General features: G+C 43.0%; 1 protein-coding gene across 2 annotated transcripts in view; it reads left to right on the top strand.

The window, feature by feature from the left end:
- The window catches only part of UBE2I (ubiquitin conjugating enzyme E2 I), a 115946-nt gene that overhangs the window by 70901 nt on the left and 20629 nt on the right, over positions 1-24416 (top strand). For both annotated transcript variants that reach the window (XM_069209882.1, XM_069209883.1), the window contains 3 exons: positions 3999-4071; positions 11843-11952; positions 12034-12113. In XM_069209882.1, coding sequence (XP_069065983.1) covers positions 3999-4071; positions 11843-11952; positions 12034-12113 — 263 coding nt within the window. The remainder of the gene's footprint in view (positions 1-3998; positions 4072-11842; positions 11953-12033; positions 12114-24416) is intronic.

The raw sequence follows: 24416 nt of genomic DNA, 5'->3' as shown, positions 1-24416 counted from the left end.
GTTCGGTGGCTTGCCTTTTAAAATCCGCTTGCTTTCATTTGTGAAGGCATGCACAAGTCATGCCTTTTCTGGTGTTTAGCCCACCTACACAGCACCGGTAAAGTACCAAAAACATATAAGGCTCGATGTTTTCAGCCTAGAGTCCGGACTACTTTATCTGCTTATTTTCCACGCAGCGCGATTGCCCTGCATTTTACATAGCGAGATCGCGCTGCGTTTTTTTTAAGTTTGTGTTTTTTTTTTTTTTTGCTTTGCAACGCTAATAGCTCTAACTTGAACAAATGCGAGACCCGTTGCATTGAAAATGCTTGTTAATACAAAGTGGGTGTTTATTTTGGCTTTTTATAGGTGTTAGTTGTAACATGAAATGTAACAGCATGTTAAATTGCTGCCATAAAACCAAGTATAGGTTACACTGTGAAACATGAATGTTTTTGAAAATGTTTTATACACAAGTCTCTGTGCACAAATTGAAAGATAAACCTGGACTTGTGTGTGTGGTTTAGTTGCGTACACAAGAAACTTGAGAAAATAGATTAGCTACCCTGCTGTTCACCTTCCCCCATCGCATTGAAATACATTTGAACAGTGCCTCTACAATTTTGGAATTGGCTTTTAAACATGCCTGTTAGATGGTCATAAATCGAAACGCCTGTGTGGAAAAGAGCAAAACGCTTTCGTGAGCATTATTTTAACGCTCTCATATTCTGCGCACTACCAGGATGGAAAAGAAAAGGAGAGCACTGTTCTAACCAAAATATACAGCCGTTATAAAACCTACAGTAATCGATTCTTACTAAATCAGCTACCACCTGACAAACACAAGTATTTACAATGCAGTTGGTCTTGCATTTTCCCAACTTAGAGCTAGTAGCGTTGTAAAGTCCTAACTGAACTTTTATTGCCACATAAATTGAAAATGAAAAATAATAGTTTTACATAAGTGAGCCGATTTAAAGCGCTACACCATGAGCGTGAAGGAGCACACAAAAAGAAACTGAAGTTTGCTCGCAAACGTATCAGCAGTTATGCAATTATCCATGTAACAGGGTTGATGTCATGGAAAGTGCTCAACTACTGCCCAGCGAGATCGTGCTGCTTAGCCAATACAGGAAAACGTAGTCCAGAAGCAATGCGGAAAACACATAGCCTCAAATGTTTTCAGTAGATGAAACACTGGCAAAGGCATGACGCATGCATGCCTTTCACAAATGAAATCAAGCAAATTTTAAAAGGCAAGCCCACAAACCAACCAAACTGATGGGTGTGACATGGGTGTGATTAAAAGCCCACAGAGAGATTACAACCGGGACCGAGTGCTTGGGCACTCAACAACTCAACCCTAAAAAGAGTTTCTTCTTGCAGAGTCTGCCGCTGCAACAGAGGCAGTAACAAGCTACCACCAAAGCTGTAACCGCATTAAGGAACACAACGTGGACCACAGCAGCTGCCTGATAGCAGATGTTGCTAATGAGGTCCGTGTTAACACAGCAGGGACCCTAGCAGAAGCAATGTCACCCACAGTAGCCGTGACCACCGCTGCCTTAACATCAGGGAACCCAGCATGACCATAGCTGCCACCTATTGAATACAGCCACAGTAAACTAGACTCACTCTGACCAATTTAGTCGGCCTGTAGTGCCATGGGAGATATTGGCAACTGGATCTCCAGTTTCTTTCAAATGAACTAAAATCTGAATGGCTTTGGCTTGCCAAGAGCTAGTTGTTAAAGATGGATGCAAAATTAGTGAGCATGTGTAAAAGCTCTGTGGGACCATGCATCTTTCCAATTCGCACATCAACAAAAGATCATCCCCCCCCCCCCCCCCCCCCCCCCCCCCACTTCCTCTCTTGCTCCCAATTTGAGAGTGGTGGGAAGAAGTGACAGTCAAGAACCAGAACAGAGAAAGTTTATTACCTAGGTTAGCAGGATTGAGGGGGCAATTTTTCAGCAAAGGTCTGTACACAATTTTAAATCCTCTGCAATCAAGCCTGTTGATCAGATGCAGAGTTAAAGGCTGTAGGTTTTAAGTTCAGCAGCTGCTTAAAGACTTGTCAGGCAGGAAGTGTACATGAAAAACCTGCTTTGTGGGAGGCTTAGATGGACATTAGTTCTTAAATCAGTATTACACCTTGTATATTCAGTTATTCTACTATAACCTTGTTTTTAACTTTCCTGACCTAGATGAGGGGAGCCAATCTTTTGTTAATTTGTCTTATGAAGCTGTGGATCTTTTGAATTGATCTTGGAAAGATAGATATTGTTTATTGCAATTGATGGACTCAAGATTTTTATTTTTTATTTTACCAGTTAATGCAGTACTGAACAAAACATGTAGTTGGGAGTTTTAATAATTACCAAATAACTGGAAATTCAGATGACACATTTTTTATTTGAGTATCTTACAATATCCCGTTAAGTAATTAAATCCATGGTCCCCTCCTTTCTCATCACAAATGTGTACATTTATCCAGGCAAAGTGATAACCTGTAAGGTAGTCCTCTGTCTGATATCTCGGTGCTGTGCCTTTTTATATCCAACAGTTTTTTTTTTTTTTTTTTTTTTTTTTTTTTTAACACTTCACAATATTACCTCATAAGATATTTTTGCAAAGTGCTAGACCAATCTCAAAATTAATGCAGGTTACCCAGATCCACTTTACGTTGAAGCAATGTTCAGCTACCCTTTTCTATTTCTTTCATCATTTGCAGTATTCAAGTAATGGAATCAAGTAGTACTAGTCATGATTTTAGCACCTTGGATCGAGTGCCCCTTTATTAATTTGATAACAAGAAAGGGTGATGTTGTCAGTGATTGCAGTATCTTCATACCACTTGAATACTGGCATACCAGACAAGGTTTTCAAAATCTTGGAGTTTTTTGGAACTACTTTTTACTGTGGTTTTACTAGTCTGGTTAGTAATTATTCCCCAATTCCCTTTTATGGTCCCATTTCTGTCATCGTTGACTGGATTTAGGTGAAAGGATTTTCATTGGTACTACTTTCACATGGAAAAGTAACTAGCAGACTAGTAAAGGCCCCTTAACACTTAACAGATGTGGGGATGCAGGAAGTGTATTATCTAACAACCATATTTGCGGCAAAATAAATTGACTGACTTTAAAGTGTCAGGTCCTAGTTATAGAAGGAGCGATGTACCTTTCCTAGGATGTCATATTTCTCCATAGTTGTACATGGTGGTATTCTATCTTTGTTAATCATTAGATCTATAATCGTAATCGTGCAATGCCATACACGCATGGTTTGGGGAAAAAAGTACTACATTGCTAAGACACCTGTGGGATCAACGCTGGTTTGTATTGTAAAAGCTGTGTGGCAGTGCAGTAATTTCGGTCTTGTTCCAAAAGGTCAATTTTCTTACTATTTACATTTACGACAAAAAAAGTCAGTTGTGCTTAGATAAGTATTTTTTTTTTTTTGGTGTGGATTGAGTTTGTGTAAAGTTCCAACCTTAACACCATGCCACAAAATCTGCATGCATTGAGCAGGTCATACAGTATATATTTTTAGTAGCGTTGCTTTACTTCAAATTCCTATCCAGTTGTTGTAACATCGCAGGTCATCGTAAAACGGAATTTGTGGCCGTTGACTAAAACTTCCACACCAGAGAACTGATACTGTAATGCACTGTCTGTGCGATCAGTCAGATTGGAATGATGTCAGCTTTTACAATGAGTTTTAGCCTTCATTTATGCATATTCTCAAGCAGTTTGTACATGTATTCAAAATGTAATGCCCTGAAAAGATGATGCAGTTGACTGAGCATGCAGGTAATCTTTTGCTGCACTGTCTCGCTTCACCAGTGTTTGAACTGTTAACCTCTGTCGTACTAGCTCACTGATCCACGTCACACTCTTCAATGTGCAAGAGGGTATTTCCATTTTATAGCCTTTACTCCCAACTGTTCAAGTTCGTATTGTAAACCTGTGCAGTGTTTGTCCTTGACTGTTGATTTTACTCTTGATTGTTTGACAGACCCCATGGGAAGGCGGTTTATTTAAGCTTCGGATGCTTTTTAAGGATGATTATCCCTCTTCACCTCCAAAATGTAAGTAGTTATCAGTAGGATGCTCCTGTTCTGCTTTGTTAAAGTTATTAAAGCCATGGCACTTGGAACGTCTCAAAAGGTTCTGCCCTTTACAAGGGATATCGCGTGCATCAGACAAGCAATTAATTATAGAAGGTAGGACTTGGAATTTTTCTTTTCACCCTTATTGGTGAGTAAAGAGATGCCTTTCTACACCCTGCGCTTTGCGTTTTTTAATATTTTACGTTGCAGTGATGATTTCCCGGATGTCACAATTGCTTCCATCTTTGAGTCACCAGAAAGACTTGGCCAACTCAAAGATGCTGTGGTTTGGTGTGTTTTTTAAGACTGCCTAGATTAAGTGTTACTACAAATTGTGTGATTTTACTTTGTGGTTTGTAAAGAACCAGTTAGCACCATCAGCATAGTCTGAACTTCTTGCGGACATGTTGAGACTTGATGAAGGGAACAAAATGGTAAAGTTCAGCAGTTCCAGCTGTAATGCTTAATCACAGCCTTAATATATAACACACGAAATACATAGGCAAATAGATAGTGAGCATTCTGTAAGAACATTGAAAAATCCTTCCTCAAGGTCCTGCTCTACAGCTGTGGACTGAATTATTAGCTAACTGGTATGAAGTGGAGTTGGGAGCGATGGGGGTCTCGAAATACCTGGTTTCTTGTAATGAGAAGCAAATTGTACTGGAGATATCAGCTAATAAAGTAAACGTTATGTTTCTTTTAGTTTTCTGCATCCACCTGTGCTGTTGGCTAGCCAGATTTCTTTGACTCCTGCCTCTGTGCCAGCCTTGCTGCCATGTGATGTATGAAGAGACTTAGTAATGTTCTGTTTTTGAATTGTGTATTTTTAAAAACACCAGTGGGTTAAACACACTTTGGTGTATGGAATATTCCAGTGTTATGGCTCCCTTTTTTTTGTATAATTTCTTGTTCCTGGTTTCTTGAAGGCTCCACCCTAGTTTTATTGGAGTACAACTGTAGGTACCATGGGTTTTTTGTTTTGCATTTATTTGGAGTTGCATTTTTCCATATGGTTCGAAATTAATTTTCGCCAACATTTTTTTGCATATTGATTATTGGTATTCAAAACGTTTTGTAACGCAGGTGGTTGTTTCACGTAGAGACAGTGTAAGCTGCCTGGTGGCAGATCTAATTGTATGAAATTCTTTACCATATACTTGGAGTGGGTTTGGGTTTAGCCCACCATGGGGTTTTATATTCTTCCTTTTTCAGCCATTGATGTTAGGCCATTGTCCATAATGAAAATGTCCTAGCTATCGTAACTGAAAGATACAATTCTGTTAAGGACTCGGGTGAGGATTATGCTCATGTTTCTCCAGCAGCAGAACATAAAACTACTTTTCTCATGACAACTTGGGAATCTCAGTACAATAAAAAAAGACCAACAGAACTAGGCAGGTAACAACCAATTAGGAACACATAGTCCATTGTCTGTGTCTACCCTTCTGTTGCAGAAGACATGCTGTGATTCCCTGTTAAGTATCCTGCTTCACCGTCTCAGTTCCTTAGAAGAAAGGAGAATTAAAAAAAAAAAAGAGTATTTGGAATCTTAAAGAGAAAAAAGAAAAAAATCTCACAGAAAGAACCAAAGTTAAATCCTATGATCAATTACATTAGAAGTCGTCACAAATATCAGTTTGAATAAATAATTAGGTAAGTACTTACTAAATACAGGGACGGTTCTTAATTTTTTGAACAACAAACAAAACTAGGGCGGAATAATCCTCGCTTCAGAGTCCTTAATAGAATTAAAACTTTCCGTTACAATAGCTAGGAAATTTTTAATGTCAGGACCCGAGGTGAGAATTATGCTAGTTCAAAGCTTATCCACAACTAACTGGGCCATATCAAAAACTGGTTTGAAATAAAACCTTTTGAATGTTGAGTCCGAAGACCGGTCTGCTGCGTTCGTGATATGCTCCAGTTGAGCACCTAGACTGGAAGCTTTAGAAGCCATAGCTCCATATGTGGAATGAGCACCAAAAAGGGATAAGCTGATTCCAGCTTCCTGCATCAAACCGAGTGAGCAATAGTGGGTGAGGATACCGCTAAATGTGCTTTACGCAAAGCAATAAGCTGTCGCTCTCTCGGTGAAGACATCTCCCCATATGCCTTGAGGCAACTAATGATACACAATTTTGGGCCGTCTGGAAAAGCAGGATAATAGATTACTTTAGTATTACTTTTTGTTCATCTGCTTACCGTAAAAGAAACTCCCAATGGGGGAAAAAGTTCAATTTGAAATATCTAAGGCCCAAACATCTGAATCTCTTCTACAGGATACAAGACAGAGAAGCATAGCTAACTTGGCTGAAACCTACTTTCTGGAGAGAACCTGATTAGGTTGCCAAGACAAAGATTTAAAACTTTATTGGCTTCCCAAAGGGATGAATACCTGGGCTCAGGAGGCAGAGAAAGTCTGATGCCTCAAAGGAGAGAACACTAACTTAAGTTCCCCCAAAGGAGAGTCATCCACCATAGAATGTCTAGCTGAAATAGATGATATAAAGTAGTAATAGACCGGTTTGCCAGGACTTTGGGAGCAAGGTCAGCCAGAAAATTAAGGACATGGACTACATCAGCATCCACAGGATCGAGACTCCTTCGCAAACACAAACGAGCCCTTCGACTCCCATGCTGACCTGTAGTGTTGAGGCGTCCTGGGAGCCCAGGCTTTGGATAAAAGCTCTTCAGCTTGCGGTGAAAGGCCCGGGACAGACCATATTCCCTGTAAATTCGCCACACCCTCACAGATGGGGACCTCTCCAGAACCATCTGATGTGGCATTAGGTCTGGATTGAGGAGAAGCGAGGGAAATGGGGCGGTGGGGTAGCTGGATTGGAGAATCCCAAGAAAGTTCCAGAAGAACTGGAAACCAAACTTGACACTTCCAAGTGAGTGTAATCAAAACCAGGTTGGCTTGTTGGTGTCTTACTGGAGCAGATGTTTGAGTAGTCATTGCAAAGGGAGTTAAAGCATATCCGTTCTCTTGACACCAATCTTGTAGGAATGCTTCTGTGGCAGTTGCCAATGGATCTGGTTTCCAACTTAAGAATCTGGGAAGTTAGTGATCTGACCTGGAAGCAAATAGATCTACTGAAAACGGACCCCATAGACCCTGGAGATGTGAAAACACCTCCTGATGGAGTTTCTACGGGCTGGAGTCGCGGAAATGTCTAGAATGAAAATCTGCAATCTGATTCGGACTGCCCAGTAGGTATTTTGTGACAGAAATTTGATGATCCAGGCAATATTGCCAAAAGTTGATCGCCAGATTGGAAAGTGTTTTGGACGGAATGCCTCTCTAGATGATTGATATAGCGGACAGCTGAGATTCATCTTTAGAACACGCGAATGAATTGAGTCTTTGGTCCAGCACTTGACTGCAAAAGAACCAGCTAAACGCTCCAGACCATTTATATGCAAATTTTGTTCCTCCGTAGACCATTTCCCCCGGTGGAAATCGTGTGCCCCAGCCTGATCTGCTGGTGTCTGGTTAACTAATGAGATCCTGGGCAGAGCCGATGATTTCTCTGCCGTTTCAGGCCTTCATGTGCAAAAGCCACCAATGGATCTCCTCTTGTGATTCCTCAGAGAAGAACTTACTGAGAATACTTTGACCCTCTGCGAATGTGTGCTACCTTTAGACATTGAAGAGCTCTAGCATGTTGAGGACTGGAAAAAATCGCTTGTATAGAGGACGAAAGAAGCCCCACCAGCGAAGCAATTTGCCGAAGCGACAAGCCTTGTTTTGTCAGTGCGTCGCAGTTTGTCACTAATCTTTGTTGTTTTGCGAGATGGGTGACTTAACTTGTCTGAGACTGAATCTCTGAAACCTAGGAAAACTGAGGACGCAAGACCCTGTAGAAAGTGAATCTCTTACATTTTGTAATTGCCGTAAACCAACCATTCGTTGAATTAAGTTGATGACTGGTTACCGACCCCTGTCGGCAAAGTCCTCCAGGAACAGATTGCTGATGAACCTCCGAGGATGCTGCATTGTTGGGTGGAAATAGCACTCGCGTGCCATTTGCTGTGAAAGCCAGTCTTCAAAAGTATGAATAGCTTCAGAAACTGCTCTGTGAATAGACTTCAACAGCGTCCTAAAATTCTTCCTCTTCATTTAATGCCATATTTATTATAGATGAGGGGTACCAATTAAAGTAAATAAAATTAATTATTAATAAATACAGGGGGAGAAGGACCCTGGTCAACATTAATGAAGGCTGGGTGTCAGGCTAAATACATTTTTAATCGTGCGCTGTCGCACAAACAATAAGGTCTCAGCCGAGGCACCTCACCCCAAGTGCACACAAGTCTTTTTCAAAGGGGATGTTGCCTGAGAGCGTGTCCCATCAGGGCAAATCTGCGCCCCAAATTACAGACCTTTACATGCGTCAAATCTATACGTGTGTGTGTGTGTGTGTGTGTGTGTATGTGTGTATATATATATCTATATATCTATATATTTATATATATATCTATATCTATCAAAGGAGAACTCTGGTAAGTTCCCAATTTAGGTGGAGAGCTGCTCTAGTAAGAAGCACTCTGCGACACTCTAGATTTGCTCACCTCAAATGTCAGGGGTTGCTTTACTCATTCCAGGTTGGCTTGGACAGTATTTGACCAGTCCAAAGCTGTAATACTGTCCCTGGAGTGGTAAATTGCTTTTGTCATTTTACAGCTCGGCGAGGATGACACTGTCAATCCTATGCTTAAAGATTTTGCTGTACAAATGGCAAAAGACTTTGTCACTATCTAGCTCGGCGAGGACAGCACTGTGCTGATCCTATGCTTAAAAACATTGCTAGATAAGCAGCCATTTGAGGTGAGCAAATCTAGAGTGTCGCTGGTGTTGCAGAGTGCTTCTTACTAGAGCAGCTCTCCACCTAAATTGGGAACTTCCCAGAGTTCTCCTTTGTTTTTTGCATAATTTATGCGTCACTCTAACCCTGAAAGGGCCTTGGTTTGATATATATGTGTGTGTGTGTGTTTATGTATGTGTGTGTATATATGTGTATATATGTGTGTGTGTATATATATATATATATATATATATATATATATATATATATATATATATATATATATATATATATATATATATATAAATTACAGACCCCTTAAAATGAAAAGGGATGTCAAAACGGTAAATTAGTAAGCTGCAGACCCATCTGACAAATTGGGAGTAACTCTCCAGGTAAAAGACAGCTCGGAGGAAATCGATGCATACCTCCAGCACGAGTGTTCTAAACATGCGTGCCACCTAGTAGTGTTAGTACACTACCTGAGCTGCACCTTAAATAGTTGTGAAGGAACAATGTTTCCGCGATCAAAACTGATTTGGAAACACCAATAAACAAACAGTCAACAATAATTAAGAGAAGCAGATAAACAATAAAAACGATACTCATTGCGAGAGAAACCAAATGTAAACTTATCTCAGCTGCGAGCAGCGGAGGAAGGGGAGAAAGACCATGGACTTATGTGTTCCTCATTGGTTATCACCTTCCTAGTTCTATTGGTAGTTTTTTATTGTACTCTGATTCCCAAGGTGTCATGGGGATAGTTCCTTAGGTTTGAATATTCGGCTGTTATTTATTAAAGTGGAGAAAGATGAATATAATCCTTGCCTCCGGTCCGGACATAGAACCACGTCCCACAACAGCCCAGATGTGGTTGGCTCTCATCTTGTTCTGTTGGCTGTTACTGCATTCTACCTCCAATGGAGTCTATTCATTTCAGTGCCTCTCCTCTACTTAGTGCTACGCTCTTGCTCATGCCCTGCTGATCTGGTGCTCTTGCTCCTACACTTACTGTGGCACCCCACTCCCTCACATGCTGTGTACTCAGTTGTTTACTGCTTGGTTGTATGTATGTGCACCGCATCCCACCTTTACTTTGATATACCGCTCCAAGATGACTAACCCATTTCAACATGGGATTGAGGGAAAGGTAATATTGGAATGCTTTTTGGGCGTTGAGGTAAAAACATTCCAGTATGGCAACTTGTGCACATACACGCACATTGGCCATTTTGAAGGGTTTTTGCTATACACTGTCTCAAACAATTCCTAGGTGGCGCGTCCGCATGCAGGGTTTGCCATCTTGGGATTTGTTTTATGCTAACACATTCTCTTACCATGGTTTTTGCCATGCAAAGCAGTTGCAAACTCAACTGCTCTGTACCACAGGCAACACCTATTGGTTTTTGCCCGTACTTGTTTATTACTGTAGCAAGGTCTTGCTAAGGTTCTGATATGTTATTCTTTGTGAATAGTGGTTTTCAGTCACTTCCACCTCTTTAAGCAACTTTCCTAAAACCCCATCTATTAGTGATTGAGAGAATGTACCTATCCTTAAAGATATATTTTTTTTAAGAACGAAATTTTGTAAATTGTCCACGGTCTCGTCACAACTGTTTAAAGTGTTTCAAGGTGGGTAATGCATTACCTTTTACTGTGGATAGGATTCTTTTTTTACCTTTGTTCTCAGTAGCTTACATTATATATGTACCTTTACTGGCCTTATCTAGGCTCTACACATCACAGCCAAGCTGTTTGCTGTAAACATCCCTTAATGGTTTATATCCAATGAAAATGATCTAATGGTCATTTTAACTAACCTACTATTATTTATTTGCTTATTGGGATTGACTGGCAGCAACCTACCATTCTTTATTTTCGTTCCTCCCTTGACTTCTGTACCCCCTTTTACTCTTTAACGATCATCCCCTTCCCATTGGTGTACTTCTGTTTTATTATAATTCCCGGCACAGCCTTTGTTTCTGCTATTGCCTTGTCCGCACTTCTTCACCAAACCTACTGACGCTCTCTCCTGTGCTCTGAAAGTAAGTGTGTTAATGTTAACCACAGCAGCAAAAAAAAGTGTTCAGTTTTCGGTTTCTGTGGGATTCTTAAAATGTCCTAACATGTTACTGCCATGTCTGGAAAGGACTTGTGTACACCCCCCAACCTCTCCTTGACCCCATCATCCCACCATGCAGTGCCCAAGTAGGAACTCTGGATTACCATTCTATAGTTAAGTTGTTCTATCTTCACTTTCATTATTTGTTTCTCTTAAGGCCCCTTTTTCAGTGCGACTTCAGACCTTTTATGCACAGGGCAATTTCTCCAGGCCACTTGCTTGAGCCCACCCTCAGAATCCTGTTTGTACAAGACTGTGCACAATTTTGTTATTTATGTATTTATTTTTTTGGAGTACTTATGGGTTTTAAGAAACCTTTTAGATGGTTCTTAAATGGGCAGTTGATAGAATGGCTTGGTACCCCGCTGTGTAATGTTTAATATGTTAATCTACACACATATACCCTCCTTTATTTACATTGTTACCATTTAATCCTGTTCCGTATAAAGCTACGTCTGGGGAAAGTATAGTTAGGACATATGTAGATGGAACATAATATCAGTATGTCACTCCATTAAAATTATCGGCAGGTCTGCAGCAAGAAAAGGTCATAAAGAGCGCACAGGAGAGTCACGTATTCATAACGTTGATCTGATGCTGCCATCTAATACCCTGTTTAACGGATTTTTGAATGTTTTTGGTCCCTGCGTTAACCCAGACTCCTAGAAGTAGGCGGTAGTGTTCAAACTAAGGTTTATCTCCAACGTTAATAGTAGTGGTGAAAGCTCCTTCCTTTAGCACTGGTTAGCTACTTTTGAGCATGCATGTATTGTCTTGTGCACTTTGTATCCGTTTCATGCAAATTTGTGTTTTTTAGGTAAATTTGAACCACCGTTATTCCACCCGAATGTGTATCCTTCAGGAACTGTCTGTCTTTCTATCTTAGAGGAGGATAAGGACTGGAGGCCGGCAATCACAATTAAACAGGTAACCGTCAAATCACCTTAACATTTTGTAATGGCTTGCACAAAGAAGACCTATGTTGACATCCTACGTTTTTCTTTTTAGATCTTGTTAGGTATACAAGAACTACTAAATGAACCAAATATACAAGATCCAGCTCAAGCAGAAGCATACACGATTTACTGGTTGGTATTAAACATTTGGATACTGGTTTAGTATTGCATGAATAGGAAGGTTCCATTTCATTAGGATTTTCTTTTTAATTTTTATTAGTATATCGTCACCCATATCCTGTGCGGGTCCCAGACACACCACTTTGCATTTGTATTTAAAAAATAGAGCCAAGAGAACATACATGTGAATAATTGTGTTTCTTTTAAAATCCGTCCATACATATTTGGACCACACCATGCTTGTGACTTATGACAAATGCTACTGTCTTAGCGCTAGACTGTAAAGATGAGGCAAGAAAAGGTCAATATAAAGATCGTACTTTTCCATAAGAAAAGGAGTGGATTCTAGTAGCAACACTGGCCAAAAAGAAATCCGTTGAGTCTACCGTTCAAGGATCTTTTCTAGTACTCCTAGTATTAACTTTACCTCCCGGAATCACTGGGGGAAGAGTTGGGCTAAATTTTAAATATATTTGAGAGCCAACCACCAAATTAATCCATTTGTTTCTGAATGTAGAAGGCTTGTTTTCTTTATTTTTGCTATCTATCTCTTCTCGTCTGTTCTCCAAAGATACTGCCTATTTGACTAGTTTTCCTGTGACTGTAAAATGACCTATAAAGACCAGTTGTATGACTTGTAGTACAAGTTCCAGAAATAGGCTGACATTTTTGGAAGGAGGGTTTCAGACTGCAGGTTAAGTATGAAAATGTACTGAAAAGGCATCTAAATCTATACAGTTTTCCAGCTGAAACCCTTAACCTGATTCTTTTAAAAATGTTCATTCATTCATATACTTTTTAGCATTTTGCTCTTGAACTTTCAAAATCACCCTGCACGTCTCTCGTAAAATGCCTTTACTTTTTACTATATTTGTAATTTACTCTTTTATTGTGATCCATACTATTTATGGTAGTCCTTTTACCTCAAATGCATTCGTTACTACATACAGCTTTTATGGAATGTGATCAAGTTATTGCTGAGAAAATTGTTTGGCATGTGTGGCTGTAGATGCACATGTTTTGTAGAAGTCTGCCATCTAGTGTTTGGCTCGGAGTGTTACAAATTGTTTTTCTTCTAAGAACCTTTTTGAGTCACAAGATCAAGTGAGTCCTCTTGGGGATAGTGAGCATTGACATTGAGTCCTTTATTAGACAGTGAAGAGAAAACAGTGTGGTTCGGCCATGTTTACTCTTGCTCCAGTGAATTTCCGTTCAGTATCTTTCAAACTTTAATTTCCATCTTTCTATCAACTATGTCATAGTTTTTGTTCGCGTATTCCCAACTTTTACGAATCGATCCAATTTTTGCCTGGGCCGGTTTAGCGCCCTTGGGGCGTCTACACCCTTCTTGGGCCTACTTCCACAACTGAAGTCAGAGAATGATAGACTAATGGAACGTACTCCGTTTAGATTCTGTCCTCTGTCACTTCAAGTTTCCGTACACAGATCAACACTTAGTGTGTAGTTTGTGCCTGTCCCCGGAACATAAGGAGGAGACCTGTGGCGCCTGTAGGTCTTCTTGATCAAAAAAGACCCTCTGGGACCGAAAAGCACGTCTGTTAGAAATGGCATCCAAGACAACAGACAACACACCGGACATCTTCGGAGAAGAGCATGCACAGGAAGAAGTCTGACATCAAGCAGCCCTTTTGATCCGAGACTGAGTCAGTCCATTCCAGCGGCGCAGTACGTGAGTGCACCATCTCACCACGCAAAGACACTTTAAAAAGACTTCCAAACTGGTCATTGGTCCTCCACTGCCCTCGTGCCATGGTATGATCCGAAAAATACATTTGGATGACTCCTCTGGTTCGGCGCTGAAGTTCATAAAGTCCAAAATGCCTTCGGGACAGACCAAAGAGGCAACCACATCCCAATCTGTTTTTTTTTTTTTGGATCGAGTCGAACATTCGAATCGACACTTCGAAGCCGAAGAAACAGACATTACCATCTACTTTGGAGCTGACACTTTTGGCTTGAAAAAAGCTTTCAGTATTGAAGATTTCTGAACTGAAAAGGATAGTTAGCAAACAACCTACAGTTTCCCCTGACAAAAGTTCTTCTGTAGAGCCTATTTTGGAAGCGATGGACGACAGTGCAAAATTCTCAGACAGAAGAGAATAGGAAGAATGATGGCTTCTCCTCCTATTCCATTCAAAAGGAGACTTGCGTTCCAATAAACATTGAACACTGTGCCTCCCCCCACCCTCTCAAGTCTCTTAAAGACAAGGCACCAGAACAACTTCCACCAAATGACTCTTGTACTTCCCTCTACTCCACCACAATAACCTACATCCTTTATTCACCCGCAATTCTCTCCGCAAGCATAATTACCTCAGAGATGACTTGGGTGATGTTCCCCAAGATGTGGATCCATGTGATCTAATCAATCAAGATCCCATTCTCCCTAATGACCCTGGCCTTTATCCAGCAAAGCCTTCGCCCCATGAGAATACAACTGCATATAATAGTTATTGCAAGGGCATTAGCATATCTTAATGTGCAGTTGCATACGGACCCAATCAAAGTGGATTTCCTCTTCAACACGCTGACACAGTCTCAGTTTCTACCCATGCTATCAGGCATGTTCAGACCTGCCACTGGCATATTCAAAGAACCTGTTAGGGCAAGGATCATTAGATTAGATTAAGGGTAGACCAGAAATATAAAGCTGCACCCTCATATCCACCTTTTTATAAAAACACAACTACCACCGGCCTGTATAGTCGTAAATGCGGCACAAAAGCATGCCAACAGTCAGGCCACAGGGGATGCTCCTCTTCCAGATAAGGAGAGCAAAAAATTGGACGAAGCGGGCAAGAGAGTGATTGCTCAAGATGCTAATCATTGGAGAATTGCAAATCCTCAAGCACTCCTGGCAAGGTGTGGCATGGCCCACTGGGATGAAATCTGAGATTTAGTACAATATCTTCAACAGGAACACTAAAAAAAAAAAAAAGGACAGGAGATGGTTGCAGAAGGACAGGCCACCTCCAATAACTGAATCAAAACTTATGTGGCTGACACAGCAGCATGTGGTGTGAACACTAGTGTGCTCATAAGACATGCCGCAAGATTTAAGCCAGAAATACAACAGGCAGTCTTGAACATGCCTTTTGACAAGGAGCCATTTATTTGGCCCAGAGGTTGATACCACTATCAACAAATTAAAGAAGGACTCTGAAACAGCTAAAGCCTTGGGGGCCTTATTAACTACACCCACTGGGGCTTCTTTTCATTGGCCCCAATTTAGGGGTGATTTCAAAACCTCAGCCACCAAATCTTCCACCTCACAAAATAAGCAAGGAACACATTTTTACAATAGGGGTTCCTTTAGAGGGTCTTACAGGCGCAAATAAAAGAGGGAGAGGTAAAGCATCCACCTCTAGAAGATCTTCCTCTGTAAAAAGTCAGTTTTGTATTAAATTCCCCCAGCACATACATCTCCAGTGGGAGCAACAGGGGTGTGGAATTTAATAAAATATCTATCTACTTGTGCATGGGACAGGTTGCTTCTTGAATCTACTTGTCCCTTTGGTGCCATAGTGCGGTGACAAATGATGGCAGCAATCTTGTTATGTAAGAGATCTGATAATAGCCTCTATGATTATACCAGGGCTACTACTATAGTAGGGCTTAAACTTGCTGTTTCAATCCCTGCTATAGCAATGTCCTTATTTTGCCACCTTTCTGCAGATCTACATACTGGGATTGGAGAAGGCAGTAAGCAATAGTTCCAGGGCTGCAATGTCATTGAGTCTGCAAACCTACTAACTTGCATGTTTTAAGGATTTTTACCAGGTATTCTCTAATCTTTTCCCATGGGGGAAGTTGGAAATTTACTGCCGACAATGGCAGGGTTGGGGGGGGAAAGTGGTTGGAGGGAAAGTGAACTTGCATGTAAACGCTAGATAGATTTTCACATGAGCAAATTTACATGTGCATATTTGCTCGTTCTGAAATACAGTTCACACATTTTGTAGGAGTACGATTTCCTGATCTACTTCTGTAAGTTCTAGTAAATTCTCGAAAGCCACTAATTCCAAGACCTATACCATGGGTGCACTTTCATGACTTTAAGAATTGGGTCCCTAATAAGGTCTTACGTTAACAAAGGCATTTTGTTTTTATTAAACTTCTATTTCCCTCTCGATCAGCTGGCTTTACTGTGAGTGATCGCATTCCACTTTTCAACAAGGAGCATTTTGGCACACACAGTTTTGTTCAGTGCCGGGAACTAATGTGGCAACCAGTGGCATAATGAAACAGGAGGTGGCTTCCCTGCAAAGAACTTGGTGGGATTCTCCCCCAACCTCCCCACCCCCTGGCCCCCCTCCTCCAGAATCACTCGGTGCAAGTGCTGTGTTGAGCGGGCCCCTTGGAGGGGTGGGGTGGAGGGAGTGCGGGCCTTTGTTATGGCAGTGGTGGCAATGTGTGCTTTTTGAGACCAAAAAAAAACGTTTTTGCTTTTTGCCAATGTTACAATGTTGAGGGCCTAGCAGCTCCCACACCAATAAAGGGTTCCAAAAGCCATGTCCAAACAAGACGCACATTGACAAAACCAAAAGACTCACTATAAATACAAGTTTCACAGCACTAACGTATGGACCCACACATTACCTCAATTGCAGACAGTTCCCTTCTCTGTAAACTGGCAGCCAAAGGGTTTGTGCTGCAGGGGTTTGGCCTACTTCTCCTAAGGACAAAATAACCATGAAAACTTGTTGCCCTTGACCCCAAACAGTATGTCCCAGGCGATAGGAATTCCACATCCCCGGAGGAAGATTGGCAGTTCTTTTATCCTCAATGGTCCAATATCACCACAGACCAATAGGTTGTATCAATTATCCATCATGGTTATTGTCTAGAACTCATTTCCACTCCACCAAATATGCCTCCTCATTTTCACAAGCTCTAACACAACCATCTCAGCCTATTAAAAGAGGAGGTACAGTCCCTTCTTAAAGGGGGCTATATAACTGATTCCCAACAGGGGTTAGGAGTATATTACTATACTTCCTCACACCAAAGCAAGACTGTTCCTTAAGACCAATTCTCAGTCCTCTCAAGCTATACATACTTTCAGAGCATTTCCTTATAGTCACTCTGCAATACGCTATTCTTCTATTACAGCAAAGGGATTACATAAGCGCATTAGAGCTCGAAGATGCTTATTTCCACATTCCCATAAATTTAGCACACCACAAATATCTACTTTTGGTCATTGGGGGAAAACCTTTTCAATTCAAAGTACCACACTTCAGGTAACAACTGCCTTAACGGTATTCACAAAATGCTTACCTGTAGTAGCTGCATTTCTCAGAAGGCAACTCATCCACGTTTTCCCATACTTAGATGATTGGCTCATAAAAGCCAGTCCCATCCAAAAATGCCAGCAGTGTTCTCCGTACACAGTAAATCTTCTACACACTTTGGGATTTACAATAACTATTTCAAATCCCACCTTCAACCATCACAGTTACAGCCTTATCTGGGAGCAATTCTGAATGCTCATTCAGCCTTGGCATATCCAAACCCAGTAAGGATTCAGGCTAGGTTGACCAGACGCCGTGGATTTGCTCAGTCCAAGTTTTTGAAGGAGTGTCCTAGAGTCCCGACACTTTCTTCTAAAACCAAAAAATTTCCCTGTTTTTGAGGGAGGGGAGGTGGAACCTGCACCTTAATCACTTATGTGCAGGCTCTCATTTCAACCTACTCTCTCAGGAACCGGGGACAGACGTTCACTGGTTGAAACTCTCCTGCTGTGCTGCCTCGCCTGATTGACGCAGCAGCAGGATTTAATGAGGTGTAAATCAGAGCCAGCGTATGTCAAGGCAAGAGCAACCAGCCTGGCCCAGGAGCTTACCTAGAAAGCTCTATTCCTATGTCTGGCTGTGCCCATCCCGGTTTCTGTTGCTCAAAATCTGGTCGCCGTAGTTCAGGCTTTAGAACATCTCATATCTCAATTACAGGAGAATCATACTTACACAGTAAAACTATTGCTGCAACTATAGGGGGGGGTGATGGCCTCAGGCATTGCCATTGTTCCCCATGCAAGACTACACATGCGGCCTCTACAGTGGTGCCTATCTCATTGGTAGTCTGTCACAGGGTCATCTCCAGGACTTAGTGTTGTTGGACCGCCAGACTTGCTGTTCTTGCAGGGGTGGAATCCCACCAAACTGTCAAAAGGGTGGCCCTTTCAGGACCCTGTGCCTCAGACTTATCACATCAACTCTTTGAAGTTGCTAGCAGTCTTCCTAGGGCTCAATGCATTTCGGACACACATTTCTCACAAAGTGGTATTTGTCTGTGCAGACAACATGACAACTATGTATTATCTGCAGAAACTGGGGACACACGTCTCACTTGTCCCTTCTAGCTCAGACAATTTGGAAGTGGGTGATCCCCCCCCCAATCACATTCAACTGCATAATCTCTCAAGAATGGACAATGTTTGCGGACCTATTAAGCAGGATGCAGCGGCACTCACAAGTACTTCATCAGTACTTTCCCCTCTGGGGGAACACCAGAAATAGATCTCTGCCACTGTAGAAGAACTGAAAATGCCAAAACTTTGTGTCCAGATACCCACACCCTCAGTCCAAGGGCAATGCTTTATGGATGAGTTGGTCAGTGATATTTGCTCATGCTTTTTTTGCCTCTGCCACTCATTCCATTTCTGGTACGCAAATTGAAACCAACATCACTCACCATGACCCTTGTAGCTCCCACATGGGCACTTCAACCTTGGTACACAACACTATTGGATCTGTCTGTGGTTCCCCATCACAAACTTCCCAACTGACCAAACCTTTTGACTCTGAGGTCAAATTGGGCATCCAGGCCCCAAAACACTCAATCTTGCAATATTGCTCCTGAAGTCCTAGACTTTGGATATTTAAAACTTCCTTCTGAAGGTATGGGCATTTTTAGAGGCACACAGGTCTACAACTAGTCACTGCAAAATGGAAACCTTTTGTACATTACTGTTGACCTAAACACATTTATCCACTCAAAGCGTCAGTACAAGACCTGTTACTTGCTACATTTACAAAAGGCAAATTTAGCATACTCCTCTATTAGAGTTCATTTAACAGCTATAGCTGCTGACTTCCAAAACAGGCAATATACTTCTTTGTCCAGAATTCCTGTTATTAAAGCATTTATGGAAGGACTTATTCCACCCAGGGTTCCTCCAGCTCCAGTATGGAACCTTAACATTGCACTTACTAGACTTAAGGGTTCCACCATTTGAATCCATGCATTCCTATTCTTTGCAGTTTCTTTCATGGAAAATTGCTTTCTTGGTATTTATAATTTTACTAAGACGTGTCAGTGAAATAAAAGCATTCACTTTGTATATTTATTTTTTTACAAAAAACATAAAGATAAAGTAGTTCTGAAGACCAGCCCTAAATTTCTACCTAAAGTAACTTCACCATTTCGCATTAATCAGTTGAGCTACCTGTTTTTTCCCCACAACCAGACTCAGTTGCTGAAAGGCCGTAGATACTGTAGATGTTAAATGAGCTCTTTTGTATTACATTGACAGTGTTTTTGATCTTCTAAAACTTTGCCCTTTTTGTAGCATTTTTTTAATGCCTCGCAGAGGTAAACCGATTTCAAAGAATGGGTTAGCTAGATGGATAGTCAGTGTATTCAGACTTATCTCAAATCTGAAAGGCAATTGCCAACAACTCCTAAAGCACACTCTACAAAGGGAAAAAATACTTCTATGACCTTTTTAGAAAACATTCCAATAGCAGATATTTGCAAAGCTGCTACTTGGTCTACACCACACATTTACTAAACACTTGTGTAGATGTGTTTGCTTGACCAACATTTGCCTGTTGGCGAGCTGTCCCTGGGATGCTTTTTCAAGCTACTCCAACTCCTAGACTAGCCACCGCTTATTTAGAGGGGACAGCTTTACAGTCTTGGCAAAGCATGTGTATCTATAGCCACACATGCCATCGAATGGAAAATGTTACTTACCTGCTAGACATCTGTTCGTGGCATGTAGTGATGTAGATTCACATGTGCCCTCCCTCCTCCCTGGAAGCTTGTGTTCGTAGTACAAGATATTATTATTATTATTATAATAAATGTGTTCAATGGCATATACATTGCATTGATATCTTTTTTCAATATTTTGATATATATATTCGATGGCATGTGTAGCTGCAGATACACATGCTGTGCACGGTCCGCCATCTGGTGTTGGGCTCGGAGTGTTACAAGTTGTTTTTCTTCGAAGAAGTCTTTTCGAGTCACGAGACCGAGGGACTCCTCCCATTTCGAGTCCATTGCGCATGGGCGTCGACTCCATCTTAGATTATTTTTTTTCCGCCATCGGGTTCGGACGTGTTCCTTTTCGCTCCGTGTTTCGGATCTGAAAGTTAGTTAGAATCTCGGAAAAAAACGTTGGTATTGTTTGCGTTCGGTATCGGGTTAGTTGGAACAAATCGACACTGAATTCTGAAGAGCTCCGGTGGCCCTTTGGGGTTTTTTCGATTCCCCCTTCGGGCCACGTGCGACTAAAAGGCTCATGGAACGGACCCCATTCCGCTTCTGCCCAAAATGCCATCACAAGTATCCGTATACGGATCACCATCTGGTCTGTAACTTGTGCTTGTCCCCCGAGCACAAGGAGGATACTTGTGAAGCCTGTCGAGCGTTTCGGTCGAGGAAGACGCGGAGAGACCGAAGAGCCAGGAGACTACAAATGGCGTCCACGCCGACAGGTCAAGATCGTTTCGAGGAGGAAGAAGAAGCTTTCTCCATCCGCGAGTCGGATTCTGAAGAACTCGACGCCGAAGAAACACACCAAACCGTGAGTAAGACGTCGAAAATCAAGACTCACGAGAAGTCCACAAAAGCCCAGGGGACGCCACCGCCAACAGGCCATGGCTTAACCCGAAAACTAGGTGACCGATCCAAGGCACCGAAAAAGGGCATGCTAGTGTCGAAGTCATCCGACTCCGGTCGAGATACCGCCACACATCAACCTCGAAGCCGAGACAGCGGCTCCGAGAAACTTTGGCACAGAGACAGCGGCACCGAAGAATTTCGGCACCGAGACACCACGCCGAAAACAAAGAAGGTTTCTTTGGAGCCTAAAAAGACTTCCGAAAAGGTTTCGGTTCCGAAACAGCCAGCTTTGGAGCCGAAAACTAGTTCCTATACTGAGGAACCAGGAATAACCTCCCAATTACACAGATTTGGAGAGGAGCTTCAAGCTGTAGAGCCTGACTGCACGCAAAGAAGGCTTCATATTCATGAGGACACAGGGAAGATAATCACTCTTCCCCCCCCCCCCCCCCCCCAATCAAAATAAAAAGGAAACTTGCCTTTCAACAAAAGGACAAGCAACCACAAGCAAAGGTGGCAAGGAAAACAACCCCACCACCATCAATACATGCATCACCAGCAACAACTCCACCACTGATGCACTCACCAGCTCATACCACAATGAGTCAGGATGATCCCGATGCATGGGACCTCTACGATGCTCCAGTGTCTGACAATAGCCCAGACTCTTATCCTACAAAACCGTCACCACCTGAGGACAGTACATCCTATACACAGGTTGTCGCAAGGGCAGCCGAGTTTCACAATGTCTCCTTGCATTCGGAACCAATTGAGGATGACTTTCTCTTTAACACCCTATCATCCACCCATAGCCAGTATCAATGCCTTCCCATGCTCCCAGGAATGCTAAGACATTCAAAACAAATTTTTCAGGATCCAGTTAAAGGCAGAGCCATAACTCCAAGGGTGGCGAAAAAATATAAGCCATCGCCCACAGATCCAATATATATTACAACACAACTAACACCAGACTCAGTAGTTGTGGGGGCAGCTCGTAAGCGAGCCAACTCTCATACCTCAGGCGACGCACCTCCTCCAGACAAGGAGAGCCGCAAATTTGATGCTGCGGGAAAAAGGGTTGCAGCAAATCAGTGGCGTATTGCCAATTCACAAGCACTTTTGGCAAGATACGACAGGGCTCACTGGGATGAAATGCAACATTTCATCGAACACTTACCCAAGGAGTTCCAAAAAAGAGCGCAACAGGTGGTGGAAGAGGGACAAAGTATCTCAAATAATCAGATACGGTCTTCCATGGATGCAGCAGATACAGCTGCAAGGACAAACACTGCAGTCACAATACGAAGGCACGCATGGCTGCGCACTTCTGGGTTCAAACCGGAAATCCAGCAGGCTGTGCTCAATATGCCGTTTAATGAACAGCAATTGTTTGGGCCGGAGGTAGACACTGCCATCGAAAAACTCAAAAAGGACACCGATACAGCCAAAGCCATGGGCGCACTCTACTCCCCGCAGAGCAGAGGCACATTTCGGAAAACACCTTTTAGGGGAGTGTAAAGAAATGGCTCCCTGTTGCAGTTACCCCCCACTTTTTTGCCTGATACTGATGCTGACTTGACTGAGAAGTGTGCTGGGACCCTGCTAACCAGGCCCCAGCACCAGTGTTCCTTCACCTAAAATGTACCATTGTATCCACAATTGGCACACCCTGGCATTCAGATAAGTCCCTTGTAACTGGTACTTCTAGTACCAAGGGCCCTGATGCCAAGGAAGGTCTCTAAGGGCTGCAGCATGTCTTAGGCCACCCTAGAGACCCCTCACTCAGCACAGACACACTGCTTACAAGCCTGTGTGTGCTAGTGAGAACAAAATGAGTAAGTCGACATGGCACTCCCCTCAGGGTGCCATGCCAGCCTCTCACTGCCTATGCAGTATAGGTAAGACACCCCTCTAGCAGGCCTTACAGCCCTAAGGCAGGGTGCACTATACCATAGGTGAGGGTACCAGTGCATGAGCACTGTGCCCCTACAGTGTCTAAACAAAACCTTAGACATTGTAAGTGCAGGGTAGCCATAAGAGTATATGGTCTGGGAGTCTGTTTTACACGAACTCCACAGCACCATAATGGCTACACTGAAAACTGGGAAGTTTGGTATCAAACTTCTCAGCACAATAAATGCACACTGATGCCAGTGTACATTTTAGTGTAAAATACACCACAGAGGGCACCTTAGAGGTGCCCCCTGAAACTTAACCAACTAGCTGTGTAGGCTGACTGGTTCCAGCAGCCTGCCACACTAGAGACATGTTGCTGGCCCCATGGGGAGAGTGCCTTTGTCACTCTGAGGCCAGTAACAAAGCCTGCACTGGGTGGAGATGCTAACACCTCCCCCAGGCAGGAGCTGTAACACCTGGCGGTGAGCCTCAAAGGCTCACCCCTTTGTCACAGCCCAGCAGGGCACTCCAGCTTAGTGGAGTTGCCCGCCCCCTCCGGCCACGGCCCCCACTTTTGGCGGCAAGGCTGGAGGGAACAAAGAAAGCAACAAGGAGGAGTCACTGGCCAGTCAGGACAGCCCCTAAGGTGTCCTGAGCTGAAGTGACTCTAACTTTTAGAAATCCTCCATCTTGCAGATGGAGGATTCCCCCAATAGGGTTAGGATTGTGACCCCCTCCCCTTGGGAGGAGGCACAAAGAGGGTGTACCCACCCTCAGGGCAAGTAGCCATTGGCTACTAACCCCCCAGACCTAAACACGCCCTTAAATTTAGTATTTAAGGGCTACCCTGAACCCTAGAAAATTAGATTCCTGCAACTACAAGAAGAAGGACTGCCTAGCTGAAAAACCCCTGCAGAGGAAGACCAGAAGACGACAACTGCCTTGGCTCCAGAAACTCACCGGCCTGTCTCCTGCCTTCCAAAGATCCTGCTCCAGCGACGCCTTCCAAAGGGACCAGCGACCTCGACATCCTCTGAGGACTGCCCCTGCTTCGAAAAGACAAGAAACTCCCGAGGACAGCGGACCTGCTCCAAGAAAAGCTGCAACTTTGTTTCCAGCAGCTTTAAAGAACCCTGCAAGCTCCCCGCAAGAAGCGTGAGACTTGCAACACTGCACCCGGCGACCCCGACTCGGCTGGTGGCGATCCAACACCTCAGGAGGGACCCCAGGACTACTCTAAGACTGTGAGTACAAAAACCTGTCCCCCCTGAGCCCCCACAGCGCCGCCTGCAGAGGGAATCCCGAGGCTTCCCCTGACCGCGACTCTTTGAATCCTAAGTCCCGACACCTGGGAGAGACCCTGCACCCGCAGCCCCCAGGACCGGAAGGACCGGACTTTCACTGGAGGAGTGACCCCCAGGAGTCCCTCTCCCTTGACCAAGTGGAGGTTTCCCCGAGGAACCCCCCCCTTGCCTGCCTGCAGCGCTGAAGAGATCCCTAGATCTCCCATTGACTTCCATTACAAACCCGACGCTTGTTTCTACA

This window comes from Pleurodeles waltl, chromosome 10, assembly GCF_031143425.1.
Source record: "Pleurodeles waltl isolate 20211129_DDA chromosome 10, aPleWal1.hap1.20221129, whole genome shotgun sequence".
Classification (NCBI taxonomy): Eukaryota; Metazoa; Chordata; class Amphibia; order Caudata; family Salamandridae; genus Pleurodeles; species Pleurodeles waltl.
This window is presented reverse-complemented; position numbering and strand designations above follow the sequence as displayed.